The sequence below is a fragment of the Crocodylus porosus genome, unplaced genomic scaffold, assembly GCF_001723895.1.
Source record: "Crocodylus porosus isolate Cpor-Errol unplaced genomic scaffold, CroPor_comp1, whole genome shotgun sequence".
NCBI lineage: Eukaryota > Metazoa > Chordata > Crocodylia > Crocodylidae > Crocodylus > Crocodylus porosus.
Genome location: NW_017728886.1, coordinates 257513381 through 257528834, shown reverse-complemented (window position 1 = coordinate 257528834; position 15454 = coordinate 257513381). Strand labels below are relative to the sequence as shown.

At 38.7% G+C, this 15454-nt stretch overlaps 1 protein-coding gene across 1 annotated transcript in view; it reads right to left on the bottom strand.

The window, feature by feature from the left end:
* The window catches only part of EFR3A (EFR3 homolog A), a 99868-nt gene that overhangs the window by 51802 nt on the left and 32612 nt on the right, over window positions 1–15454 (bottom strand). The window contains exons 6-7 of the mRNA XM_019546917.1: window positions 15185–15334; window positions 3426–3563 (exon numbers count right to left, since the gene is read on the bottom strand). Coding sequence (XP_019402462.1) covers window positions 3426–3563; window positions 15185–15334 — 288 coding nt within the window. The remainder of the gene's footprint in view (window positions 1–3425; window positions 3564–15184; window positions 15335–15454) is intronic.

Here is a 15454-nt window from a genome sequence, read left to right as displayed (position 1 = left end):
CCTTGGAACTACCACCCAGAGATGTGCGCGCTGCTTTGAAAAAAAAGAAAAAAGGGGGAAAAGGCACTAATGGCAAGGACTACAAAGTTTGGAAGGATCTTTCAAAACTCGTGAGTGTTTCTATTAATAAAAATGGAAGACTTGGCTCCTGGGACACAATAGATATCACTGGCATTCAGATTTTCCTTCCATTTGTTCTGGGAGATGCAGCTTGCTATCCCTGTCCCTGGCTCTCAAAGTCTTACTTGAAACATGGCTACCAGACAGGAACTATTCAGCTCCTTCCTGAACAGCTGCAGAACAGCAGAAAGTGCATTTAGGAAACTGAGTGGGAGACAGCATGGAGATGCAGCACTGCCTAATGAAAAGATCGAAAGCTTATGAGCAGCAAAGCCTGCCTAACATTGGATTTACTTTTTCTTGTCTGCACAAGAGAGTTGATAGAGCAAGGGCGAGAGCCTCACCAATGGGTTGAAAGCCCAGTTGCAGAGATTTTCAGAACGTGATGAGCAGCGAGGCTGGGCCAGTTAGACAAGTTTAATAATGCAAGACATCACCCTAAGAAATCCTGGACCATCATGGCTACATCACTAACACTATCATGAACAGCTTGAGAAGACTTCCTCTCCAAAGTGGCAGCTACAAGGGGCGCACAGTTCAGGACGGTTTTGTATTTACCTTGAGGCCAAAGGCTGAAAATGTTGAGATGACCCATGTGTACAAACTCCTATGTAACTGGAGTTTTTACATTCTGTGTGCAACTTCTTTCTTTAAGGATGGATTTTTTTTGCCTATTTTCCTTTTTCATTAAATCATATTTCATAAGATTTACATTAAAACTATTACTTATGAAAAGGAAAATGCACTGTTTTTATGTATAGGAAGAGAAGCTTTCAAAAAAGAGGAATGTATTTTACATTCAAAACGTTGATTAGATTTTATGGGGGAAGAAAAAAAAAAAAAATCAAACCACCTCTTAAATAAGCAACTGTTAATTGAGCAAACTGCAAACAAAACCGTAATGTAAAGAGAACTCTACAAACAACATAGGTATGACTCAAACTCTGGAACAAATAATCTGTTGGTATAAACTTCAAAGAGTTCAAGGGTTACTTGCACCTGTGTAAGAGCCACAATCGTCAAAAGTTAAGGGGCCTCTATAATTGATTTCATTTTATATTCAGTGTTTTCTGCCAGGTAAATAAGTATGCTACCAAAATGCAGCCTTTGCTTTAAAATTCTGGTTGCTCAGGAGACTTGTATAATGCTTACAGAGTAAAGGGGCAGAGCTATTTAAACAGTTATCTTTCCAAATATAAGTACACTTTATAGTCAGAGATGAAATGCTGCCTGCTGTCAGTTGGCATGCAAATCTATAAACATGATGGAACAAAATTATTCTTTAACATTTGCCTTATTGAAAACAGATTATAAATTTGCCCATTAATGCACCAAAAGAGCCACTGTGAATATCAAAGTAATAACATCTATAAAAGTAGATGTCACAGTTTGTATCCGCAAATTATTCCTATACCCATATTTAATTTAAAGGTGACTGTATAGTTGACATTCCATTTACTGTTTGTTTTCCATATATTAAACTGTTCATAAAAGAGAACTTTTCTGTGAAAACTCCTCCATTAACCCAGACTTCAGAGACTGAGTATACAAAATTTCAGCCAAAGAGGTATGTTGAAAATTATGAGGATTACTTCACTTCTCGGATACACTAGTACCACTCCATTTTAGATGCAGCGAATTCAGTTCAATTGTCATTATTATATTGATGCTTGCTTTTTCTCTCTCCATGCTAAATATTAAATATGTTGCAGTATGTTCTTTAAAAAATAAAGAGTATTTTTGACCTAAATATGTTGTACTAAGTTCTTTGAAAATAAACAAATGCTGCAATTATAAAAATAACCCGGGCAAAGGATGGGTACTTCAGCTAGTTATTACATACACTTTTCATGATTTTCATTACCCAGTTTACTAGATAAAATTGTTAGATTAAATGAAAATTAAAATGAGAATCTGAGACTATCTGTTGAGCATATAGATGTGGAATGAGCATTGAACATTTTTGTCAAAGAAAAAGAGTATTAAGATTGATCCTCAACTACACCACTAGGTTTACCTTAAAAGCTTGACTTAAGTATCTACTTGACCCCTGTCACCTTCCTGAACTTATGTTACCTTATCTTTCTACTCTATGAGGCCGAAAGTACTATTATCTTAGTTTCGAATGAGGAACCAAAGGTATGTATATACTACATTTGGAGGAAGCCTTAAAGTGCTGCCCAGAAATAAGCCGCACCCATTCATCTCTAGTCTGGGCATGCACAAGCCACAAATCAGGGACTCTGACTAGTGGTAGGATTGGGATACAGATAAAATGTGTCAGATCCCAATCATTCATCTGCCAGGGCAGGCAGCTTGCTGCCCATGTCTACCTGAGCCAGGGAGCTTGGGATCATGGCGCACCATGTCACCCGACTATATGAGCGCTGGTAAAAGTCCACAAGCAGAGGCAGCTGTAGATTGCAGAGCACATGGAGATACCTTATCCCCAGCTGCCTGTGCTGCCAACTTGTCAGAGGTGTGCAAGCACACAGAGATTGGGAAGGTCTCCAGATGCCCATGCCACGGATCTGGGCTATACAGCATGGATTACAAAGTGTCCCTACACGGGGTGAGCCTGCGACATTTAAAGTCACATCATGAAGACCAATGCTGGGCTGGATACCACATGTTCAAATTAAAGCATGATAAATGCCAGTCACAAAGATTTTCTCCTTTAAATGTAAAATATCTTTGGGGCTGGTTTGCCATTTTATCACACTACAAAATTGGCAGAACATGTGACACACTGTTATTTATGGCACAGTTAATACATTAATTATACCATAAATGAGATTATCTGCCAGGGCTCTAGTTAAGATTGCTTCCAGAGGTCCTACTTTGTCTTGCTGAAGATCTGACAAGCAGAATTCCCCAAGGTCTTGGAGAAACGCACAAAGATGGAGTCAAATGCAATGTACAAGAGAAGAATTGTTCATTTTTAGAAGTGTTCCTCCCTCCAGCACCAGGGCTGGAGACAGGCATGGGCAAACAGGTAGCCGCCTGGGGCCCGGACAGAAAGGAGGCCTGAAAATGGTAATTTTTATTGTTAACATCATTAGGATCTTTGGCGAAGCGGGGCCCAATACTAAAAGTTCACCTGAGGCTGTCAAGAGTCTAGGTATGATGCTGTCTAGTACCTGGGGAAAAGATTCAAAGCAATATTCAGAGTATAAAAGATCAGTATTTTTCAAGAGATGTTTCAAACTTACAATTAAATGTACCATTTGTATTACTGATCTATTTAAGGCAGTTTCAACTTCTAAAAGAAAAAACAGTCATTTTGGCACTCATTTCTTACTCACGCAAAAACTGGTCTGACAGCATTGTTCATATTCCCATAGGTTGCTCGGCCTAGTAGTTCTCTGAAACAGTTCTCAGCCAATACAGCAGGGTTTTCTTCTTTCTCACCTCCTGTAGGGGATGAAGGTGGACCAATACGACTGGAATGAAAGAAGGTCAAAGTTAGTTTACTTGTAAATATTCCTGGGGTAAATACTCCTAACTAGTTACATCTGTGACTCATCTCTGTAGTTTTTAAGTGCCTGACATAAAGCCATCCCTCAATGACTTCTGCAAGATGATGTCAACATGAATCAAGAGAAAAAAAAAACTGTAGTTTTGTAGGTAAATAATATTGGGAAACAGCAAACTAGCAAACAGCAGGGAACGGGGATTGTAGATTCTGACCCATTCAGCACAAAGCATACTGTAAGTGTTCTATTAATGCCGTCACAACACATTTACTACTTTGGGGAACAAAAAATATCTATCAATATTGACATGATATCTACTGGACACATCTAGTGTTATAAGACTGGAAGTAAGTTGCCTCATAAGAACGATAGTCTTTATTCTATGCAGCTTTCAGTGTAAAATAATTTAGTATGACTAAACCTATTAATAACTTTATATTAGTTCACTAGGTTATATTCATCAACACTGCCAATATTTCAGTTATCTTAAGGCTTTCAAGTTTGAGATGAACTGCTCCTCTGCCACAGAATACTGATAAAAAGTTGTATTAAGAGTTTGGTGGTAATAATTGAGCTGCTATGTAAAGTCACAATGTCTCCTCTGATCTAACTGCAGTTTTGCTCCTGCTCTAAATGGAAGCACCTGCTCTAGACCATAACTGCTATTTACTGGGTCAGACCATAGGTCCATCTTGCCCAGTATCCTGTGTCCCACACTGGCAGAGTGGATGCTGAAAGGGAGAGTGAACCAGACTGACCAGGGTCCTCCCGCCACTGTTCTTCTCTCACTTGTAGCCTCCGATATTTAAGGTATAACAAGTTCTAATTCTAAGAATGCATCCCTAACTCCCATGGCTCCCAATAGCTACTGATGCTCCTCTTCCCTAAGAATCTATCTGATCCCTTTTTGCATCTGCCTAAACCCGCAGCTTCTACAACACCTGGTGGCAATCGGTTTCAACATATACTGTGCGAAAAAGCTTCCGTTTGTTAGTCTGAAGCATACTACCTTTAGGTTTCAAGGAACATCGCTGACAGAAACACACCTCAGATTTGTGGCTGTCTAGCAGAAGCTACAACTATCAAGGCACTGAATGTCTGGGCTCAGTCTGGCCTTTTGACTCTGTCTTGATGGTTTAAAGGGGACATGGTAAGGCAGCCTCCACTCATCCATAATCTTGCCTAGGCGTACAAGCTGAAGGTGTTGGTGTGATGGTCTCGTGGGCCTCTTAAACGCTGATCCTCTGGATCATGGTGTATGTGTGCCAAGATGCCTCTCATCCCCGTCAAGTGTCTGTCTTCTACACTAAATATACTGAAACTTCAGTTTCATCCTTGTTGCTCCTCTCTAGACCTTTGATGTGTAGGGACCAAAACTGGGCACAATCTTCTAGGTGTGGGTGCACCGGGGACTGTAAAAGGGGCATGATGACACTTTGTTTTGTTTATAATTCTCTTTTTAGTAATCCCAGTGTTTGCCTTTTTGACGGCTGCTGAGCCTGAGCTGTTTTTAGTGCTGTTAATCTGTTGCAACTCACTCCAGAATGTTGTGTATTATATCTCCAATTCACATGCAACTTTTACTAGCAAAGACAATTGCACACAAAGTTCCCTCAATAAAAACGTATACTGCAGAGAGAGGAAGAATTAGTCAATAAAGAAGGGACCCTAACGATATTAAAAGAAACTGGGCTACATCTCTTTTACAAAAAGCCAAAACTGTAACAAAGAAAGTAATTAGACTTCTATAAAACAGACACACCTGATATTTACTGGGAAGAATAGGATACATTTTACATCAAATAAAAGAACAAGATCAATGCAAAAACTTACAAAACTTTATTAAGAACAAAGTGACTAATGATCTCCTTCACCTGCCCACAGTTCACTCCTCATTAGGTAGGCGAGTGTGAAATGCAATTTCAGTACTTTTGCAGTAGCAGATGGCTTGCAAGTTTAAAATATATACATATATATATCTATCGGATGGAACTAATTGGAACACTGTCACCCACACAGCCACATCACAGCTCGATTCTGCAGAACTTCAAATTTACCCTCCACCTGACTGCTCACCAGCATCACAATATCAATTGCAGAGGACAACACAATGTTTAAGTTTCTATATTGGTTTACCCACATCTAATACTACAGACCAAGATATTACAGTGCTTTGCCAATTTTTGTCTTTGCTGAATGTTATTCTTTACCTATATTAGACTGCAGGCTACCCGAATCTCACATTTGTCTATCACTGAATAATATTTTTAATAGTAGGACCTTGAAAACTGTACTCTTAAATTCATATATTTGTTTACTCTTAAGAGCAAAGATAAATCTATATAGACTTTGATGTGCACTTTGCTGTATTTGCAAAAAAGTGCTTGTTCAAAGACTGCTCTTTCCACCCCCAAAAAAGGTGGACAGGCTATACAAGCAAACTGATCTTTAAAACACAGATAACAGGAACCAATAAAAATAACTGTAAAAAAATGTGCAGAAGTACAGTAGGGTACTTTATCCCTTCATATAGACAAAATGATGAAATTATTTTAACCTAAATCCTGCTGTTGACTAAAGAATGTTTAATTTAATTTAATTTAATAGGGATGGAACAGGCACGCACAAAGCGGAAAGAAAAAACCAGAAAAAAAAAACTTAACACTATCTACTAATGAAGCCTTTAACTAAAAAGCAAATCCATTTTTATTCTTCTGGTTCATTGATTTCAGTACAAAAACTAATTGTACAATATTTTGTTTCATACAGTACTTTAAAGTTTTCAAATAATTATTTTTCTGAATTCATGCAGTGAGGGCATGTTAGTATTTTCGGGATGTTATCTGAGAAAGTAGCAATGACCATGACATTTGAAATATCCAGACTTTATCATCTGAAATATTCGCTTTTCTCCAGGACTTTATATTCACATTTGAAAGCAATATGAAAAAATGTTCTCTCTTACAGAATACCAGATTCATTTTTGTCAAGCCATTTTAGTTTGCCCAAACCAAAACCAATTTAGGCTTCACCTCTACAGTTAGATTAAGTTCACAGAGCTTCCCAAGGGTCTAGAAATTTGTCAGGGGAGAGCAGCAGTAATTAATGCTGCCATCACTCCCCCAACCTCAATGCCAAATTTCCTAGCCCTGTAGGCCAAATGACCTGTCCCTGAGTGCTGGTGTACAGGGAGCCAAGAGCAGTCCAATCTTGTATGTGCAGATTGGTGGGGCCAGGGCCCGATTTGGCACAGAGTTAGGGCTGCAACCAAGATACAGAGGGGGTGGCGGGGAATCATGGCCTGATCTAATAATGCACAGTGGATTGAGCCCATGGACCAGATTCGGCCCGCAGACCATATCCAGCACTCACTGGATCAGGCCCATGGGCTGGATCCAGCATATGGACACACCCCACTCATCTAGCCCACAAGGCCAAAAGGTCAGGCATCATTTTCTTATGCAGGGGTGTCAAAGACGCAGCTTGTGGAGCCATGTCATTTGTCCCCCAGTGCTGCCTGTGTGTCTGTGTGATCCACAGGCAGCATGTGGGCTCTGCTGGATGGCCCTACATGGCAACTGCTTTAGGAAAGCCACGTGTGGCCCAGTGGCTCTGCAGCAGCTGGAGCAGGACTGGAATGAGGGGAGCCTGTTTGTGGGTCTAGTCTAGGCCCCAGACCAGTCCTGTACCATTCATTTGGTCCATGGGGCTGGATGAGTTTGACATCCCTGTTCTAAAGCATCTAAAAACTATTTTGTTAGCATGTGCTTAAGATCTTAACAGACATTAACAATTTTTTCATATTAATATTCTTTCATTATAAAATTGCATTTAGACTGTAACAGTAGCTATCAAGTAGTATTATGCTATTGCTGCTAAAGAATGGTTTAAGTTTTATATTCTTGTAGCACATACACCACCGAAGAGAAGTGCCTTTTTTGAAACGGTGTTACAGGCCCAAAGCCCTATTTTAAGCTACTGCATAGGATAATAAAACTAAAACCATAAACACATGCCTCACAGTAATGCAAGAACATGTATTAGTTTCTTTTAACAATACCTGTGTTAACTTTGTTTACAAAGACCATCCATTACAACTGCTACGTTATATTTAGTATTAATCTCCTCATAGCTGGAAAATATAGCCTATGAATACTCAAAGTCAAATTTGAAATGTCATTAGTCAAATGCCCATGCAATTCACAGCACTTCAGCTTTCTAACAGCCACAGAAGCTTTTAATGTTTTGAGGATGGTATAATCTAAAATTGCAAAGTCAAAACCAAATGTCTTCAGTTATGTCATTATATTAGAAGCTTCAATACTAAATAGATGGGTGACAAGCTTGCTGGACTTTTAAAGGAGAAAAGAGGCTCCAAGAACACTTATGGCACAGGCCAGAAAGATAAAAGAAAAAACGTTTACCTGAACAGTAACTTGAATCTTTGAGATATACTGTCCCTGTATGCATTGCACCATAAACTTATGTTCCATGCACTTCAGGCTAGAGGATTTTTGCCAGAAATGTTTGCTCGGTCAGCACATGTGCCTTAACTACATTGTGTACTGTACAAATGTAAAGGCCAGTGAGGAAGCAGCCATCACCGTACTTCTCTCTCTGCAACATATTTGAGGACAAGACAGTAACCTAAAGAAGTGGTAGTGGAATACACATATGGAAAACATGTTACGAAGAACTCCAGTTACGGTATAGGTAGATGACTATTTTTATTTTTTTTTTGATGTATTTATTTCACAGTGGGAAATTGCCAAGCAGTGTACTAAAAGGTGGCGCATGGATCCCATTTCAGTACATGGAGGAGGACTATGTAACAAAACATCTCTCAGCTAGCAGAAGAACAACAGATACAGGCCTCTGACAGGCATTATTTTTGGAGTGGTAGAAAGTACACTCAGACACACAACTGGGCACTTGATCACCCTGGATGGCAGCCACTCATGGGGCAGTATTAGTGGCTGCACTGCTGGTGCAGTGCCATGGAAAGACACAGCCCTCTCTACCTGGAGTATGACAAAAATTTTCACAAAAGTATATTCTTTGGCTGGGGGTCAGTAGAGCTTCCCCCATTCCCAGGGAGCCCATCAGACAGCCAAACATGTGGTACTGAATGTCCCATCAGTTTTTGCAGCATCTCCTGGTCCTGGGCTGCCTGTACGCTCTTTAAAGACACTATCAGACAAGTGTCTTCAGGCAGGGGAGTGCTACTGCTGCAGGTGTTCCCCAGTCCCAGGCTGCCAGCATGTTCAGTGGTGCTCCCCACTTCCAGGCTGCCCACATCCTCTCTAAAAGATCCTGGACAGAAGTTAAGACAAAGAAGTTGCTGTCTGAAACATGGTCAAGGCTGTCAGGCTTCATGTGCTGAACTTCTACTCTCCGATGTGCTCCTACCCATAGTCTATTCCACTTGCCAGTTCTGCACACACATTCCCTTTATGTAGTGCAGACTAAGGCCTATAACAAAAACAGGTTTCAGTTTTCTACTGTTTCAAACAGCAAGTTATTTGCCACGAACCTGCCATTTTTTTGGCAGACTGGCCATTTTTTATAGCACAACAGGTGGCGGCACATGGCTGTTTATGTTTTGATGTGCTAAGCTCATGTATAAAAGTGCAACACATGTAAAGTCTGCCAAGGGGCCCTTACCTCTGATTGTGTTTTAAACTTTCTCCTCATTGCAGGCATATGAATTCTTAAAGAAAAAAAGGCAGCCTGGGACCCCTAAGGTATGGAGATAAAGTAAATAAGAATCACCACTTGAGAATCAGGATGATGTATGGATGCAAAGTTTCTCTTAGCAAGCAGAGGATACCAAAGATGAGTACAGTACCAAGGAGGACCGTGGCTCGCATTTGATACTAAATGTATGCAACCATACAGCAGACCACCTCTACAGAGCAGTAACCATTAAATTTGCTAGTCCAGCTGAGGCCTGTTAGTACCAACATGTCGGTGCTCTGGTGCTATTATAGGGAGCATCATCTAATTACTCCAACGTGGCTGCTGTTATTATAGGGAGCATCATCTGAAGCCGTGGTACAGAAAACATTCCCAAGTGAAAATGTTGTTTGCAAGAGGTTATTGTTCTTACTAGGTGTTGCTGCAAGCCAGTATTGACTGAACCAAGTAATGAGTCCATACAAAAGAGGCTAAGTTGTTGTAACCCTACCGCCTTTCTACACCAATGATGAGGCACATGGTACCTATATTATTGGTTACCATAGGTATACACTCCATACTTATTTCTAATCCTCTTATTCTTGCTGCCATCTTGTGTATTCTCTTCGATATCTCTGACTCTTTCTTAAACTGTGGTACCAACTGGACAAAGTATTCTAGCAAAGGGCTCACCAACACTAAGCAGCAAAGACCATTTTATGTCTATACATGACACTACCATTACACGCCAGAGTAGATATTTGCACTTGCCTCAGTTTATGATCCACTCTACCCACCCACTCCTGCTGGACTTTTGCCTAGCCAGTAATTCCTCAGGTTTTATTTTTGCATTTGATTTCTCCTTCCTAATATAAATGTCACATTTTACACGTCTCAAAATCAGCTGAAAACACCAAACATGACTTGATTCTGTCTTTGTAGTTTAATAAAGTTATGATTAAAACTGTTAACAAAGTTCCTCAAGGTTACATTCTAGTATTATCTAATTTTCTAGCCATACATACTTCGCAACATGAGGAAGACCTTCTCGACCTGGCCCTCAACTTTTCATAAAATAAATTAGAGGGAAGAAAAAAATCCACATAGCAAACCTGCGATTTGTGCAATCACTGAAATAATGAGCAAGTGTAAAGTCAGTAATAAAACCCCATTGCCAGTATAACTTAGGGGAGAAATCTAATTTGACAGTGCACTGGGCAGGGTTTAATGATAGCAAAATCTCAGGTCATTGGCAGAAATAGGAACATTATCTTCATTATTTTGGGGAAAGAGAACATCATGACCAAGCTAGGCTGTTGATTCTTGCCTGGATACAAAGCTGATGCCGCAAGCAGCAGAAAAGCAATGGTAGTGGTGGGCAAGCATAACAGTTTGCATCAGCTGTAGAGTTTTGGAATGAGTACTGTAGACATCAAGAATACTCTTCTTCTGAGAGATGTGGTGCAAACTCAGCTGCTGGCTGACTGTTTATTTCTGAGTTGCCCCCAAGATGCAAAATAAAACTGATTCCCTATTTTATTTCAGCATGTTTTATTTTGTTTTGGGTCTTCCTTGAACAACTTGTCATTTTATTTCTATTCTAAATCCTGAAGAGTCAAAGGAGCAATACTGCAAAAAGATGCACTCCAGAGTCAAGGCTGCCAAAGCTTTGTGTCAGACTTCTATTTCCTGATGTGCTGCTACTCATGAATAAGACTGAGGTCCATAAATTAAACAGGTTTCAGTTCTCTCTCATGTGACCTTTCCACTCTCAATAGCTTCCCTTTAATCTACGTCCTTTAATATTTCATAACAATAGTTATAGATACCATACATAAGTTTTCCCTCAATTCTATAAGGCCAAAAGACTGCATATGAAATAAATTCTTTTAAAGTTTGTTTGTTTGCTTTTTTAATAGTCCCCAAATGACTTGATCCCAATGCCAATTATTTTTGGCCATGGCATCTTCAAAAATACATGACTGTTTCCTTGCATAATATAACCACAAGTCATACAAACGGCAGGAAAAGGAGTAATTCGTAATGTAGGCTCACATGACGTTAAATATATTTATCAACATTATGGGTACACTTAAAACAGGACCTAAAGCTTTCACTGACAATGAATTGCATTTCTGGGGATTTGATGAGACCCTGATACTGATAAATGGCTGTTCTCTTTTGGATACATTAGGAGAGGCTCATACTGTTATGTGACCAAGTGGAGACCTGGAACCACTCAACCTATGGGAGTAAAGCAAATAGTTTGAATTTCTGATGGACTTATTTGACAAATGGAAATTTTTACTACAATTTTAAAACTGAAACCTATGGTACAATCTCTCTTTGCATTAAGGATGATGATCCTTGTTACTTTTATCCTGCAAGTATCAAAGAAACAGTCACAAATACTTGTTCCATTTTAAATTCACTACATTCATCTCCTTTTAAATTTTCTAGAATAAAAAAATTCCATGAAAAGAAGAAAAAGTTTTAGGCTTCTGAAAGGCAATCTATTATTTCTCTCTCTCTCTCTTTCTCTCACATACACACAATTAGATATACAAGTTTATTTTCTGTAATGCAGTCCTAAAATGATGGATTAGGCCACTAGAATACAAAAGGAAAGAGTGATTATTAGAATAATAAATATACAGCATTCACAAACGTGTTAAATTTTGATTGTTCACCGCTGTCAACTTGGAACCATTATTTATGCCAATATTCAAATATAGACATTTCACCATCAGCTACAAAATTTTTAATACTGTAAAGTTTTCGTTTTCAATTTGTAACCTTGAAAAGCTGTCTCTTTGTACTTCCTTTTACCTTTGCTAGATATATTCAACACAGATGTTGAACCATTACAGCTGAACTAAACATTTTAGTCTTATAGTTATCAATACAACCACCTTTATATATGGCTGTTTCAGTATCAGTTTGACAGAATTTCCCCAGTAGTGATGTTTTATGATACTATTCACGAGGGAGTCTCCTCTTCAGTTTATTTTAAACTTACTTACCTGGCTAAAACTCCAAGACTGTCACTTCTTTTGTATGAACACTTTCAAGCTTGAAGACAGCTTTATTATACAGAAGTTTATACATATGGGGGGAGGATAACATTTCTTTAAAACATCAGTATTCACTGTCTAGTTTTAGTACTTCAAAGTGAGGAGAGGAGAACTGAAATGGACATGGAAATATTGTTAAAATGTATTTTTCCAGCTTGTACCCTTCCCTGTTTTAATGTCTTTAAATGTATTTTTAAGCAGCTAAAAGATTACATTTTTCATAGCACATGCTAATTTTTCTTCATTTGTTTCTCAAATTCCCAACGTTGAAAAATTACTAGTGAGTAGCTATCTGGAACATACTGAAGAAATAAGACCCTATATTTTGTAGCTCTTTAATGCAGCAGGGCCCTATAGGCTAATTCAATATGAACTTTTACCTTTAAAGTGGTCTACCTTTTATTGTGTGTATTGAATCAGGCAAGGCTTTATAGGAACTCCAAATGTTCACTGAGGATTGTGTGCATACAATCCTGTTTCAGTTTTTGCATTCTGTGATTCTAACCAAGCTGACAGGTAGAGTCATTGGAAAACCAAATAGGAGAGTAGTTGGAAAAAAATCTTTCAGAGTCCTAATAAAAGGGAGACTAAAAGTGCTAAAGCCCACAAAGTGAAGCACTCAAAAGTTTCTTTCAAAAGGCTTCTTTTATGCACTCACTGTACAACAGATTGGAAAAGCAAGATTGCATTATTCCCCCCGCCTCATCCTGTATGAGGGATGGATAAAATATAGACAGTAAAATAGGGCAGGCTCATAAAAAACTCATTAGAACAGAAACAGAATGTATTTCTCTTTCTCAAAAAGTTTCTTTAAAAACAGATCATAGTTCTCAGAAGCAAACACAGTTCTTAGAAGCAACTTAAAACACAGAACTCTGCTCTCCCACTTTTCTCACGTCTTAAAAACATCAAGCGACTATAAGCTGTTGCAGTAGCATCCAGACAGCTTTGACACTACTCTTTGTGCCAGAAGAATATATCTTGAAGATACTGTTTCCTATGATGCAGAGTTTTGATTTGGGTATAATTTTTTTCCGACTAACTTCAGTCAGAAGATTTAACAACAGAGTAGCAAACTCTATTCTGTTGCTGTTAGTAAGTAAAGGGATATTGTACGCTTGAATGATTTGTAAAGTAATGGTCATCATTGAGCAGAAGTGTGACACACTGGCTGATAGTATATTAAACAGTGTAAAAAGAGTAAAAGTATGCAAAAGATTAATTGTGGGATTTGGATATTTAAGGTCCTATTGCTAGTAAATTCTACAAAATATTTTCTAAAAGTTAATTAAAAAACTCCAGAAGTCTTTTGTAAAGGCTACCAACATCTAGAGAAATATTTCATTCCCCCTTAAATTGGGATTGTGTACTTAGCTATTCTCTAAGGAGCTGGAAAAATCTGCTCTTTCCTACATAATGCTTTGAAGCCATCTGCCAGAACAATATGTTTCTTACTCCTACTCTTCAAGATGTCTCTCAGTTCTCCCTCTGCATGCATAAAGTCACACAAAACAAAATGAGAAATTATCTGTATCATCATTTAAGGCCAACAGATCAACAATTGATAAATATTGTTTTCAGTCATATGTGCATAATGAAGTCCCTTATTTGCCACCTGAAAAAGTACAGTATTAGTCATTTCTTCTGTTGAGTATCTTTATTATAAAAGTTTTAAAGTAGTTAAGTCTGTCAAACAGCAAATATGAATTACATATCAGCCTTTTTTCCCCCTCTTTATACAACTATTAATCCTTTGTTCACCAAGTGATAAACTTTATTTTATGGTGAAGAAAGTGAACGTGCAGTGAAATGAATGTGCTCCTTAAACTGGGCTTGGATGAGGCATTTTAAGCCAATGGAAGCTTTTTGTCTCCGTTAACTGGCAATTCTTTTAAATCTATATGGAAAAGCAGATATAATGCTTATGAGATACCTCTCCATACTTGCTCCTGAGAAATCCTCTCTTCCAGAAGAGACATCTTAAACCCAGTAGAGGATGATTAAGCTGTCCTAGTTTGCAGGGACAATATGAGGGCCTAGAAGCAAATATCTACTGATCCTGAACAGAACAACAATGGGTGACTGCAGCAACAGCCCCAAGCACCTTCTCTGAAGGCACATGAACATCAGCTGCCACAGCTGACGCAGCTCCTGCCATAGCCCCTGGCTGCTACACCTCCGTTCAGGAGATTGCTTCATGGAGGAAAGCCACTGAGACAACTGATGCAGTGTGTACTGTAAGGACAAGCAACTCCAATTGATCTGAAATGGACAGTCAGTGTTGGCATAATGTGAAAAACTACCGTTAGCTCTGAAGATGAGGCAGGTACTAACAACCAGAAGAATTAAAAAAAAAACAACAGGTGGAAAAAAGATTGAAGTCCAGCAGGCCCAGGGAAGCAAAGCCAAAAAATGAGTGACAGTGTATGACCTGGTTGTACAGAAGCAACCTACTGGCATCATTATCAGGTGGACTCTTAAAGAAGAAGCCAGGTTGAGTCACCAAAGAAAAGGATTTGTTTAACGCTTAACTCTACAACTTCTCTCTCTCATATTACAGGACACAAGCATTTTTAAAATCTTAAACATGGTTAAAGCTTAAACATGGGGAAAACAACTTGTGAAAAAAAGTTTCAGGTCTGGAACAACCAAGAAGGTCAAGTGTTAAAAGTTTTTTATAAAGGTAAAACATTAATAACCATTAACCATAGTGATGCTGTCAGTTACAAATGTAGTTGTCAATAGCCCCTGGAAATGAGAGTTATGATGAAGGGAAAGGCTCTCAAATACAGCATGAAATTGTTCAAAAGCCAGAAGAGCGAGCCTGAGTGCAAGTACCTGTCAAAATCTTCGATCTTCTGCATATTAAACAGCAGCGAGGGAACTATCTTGTCCATATGCTGAGGCTCCCATATGGTTGCTCTAAGTTCATCATTAACTGTTTTGCGAACCACTCCCTGAATACCTCTGATTCCAGCAATCCGGATCCTTGGAGGAAAGGGAAGGAAATAAAAAAGGTTTCAGCAGGGTAAAAAACAAACAAACAAACAAACAAAAAAAATAAGAATAAGAATAAGACAACATGCTTTTTTTTTTTTTTTTTTTTTT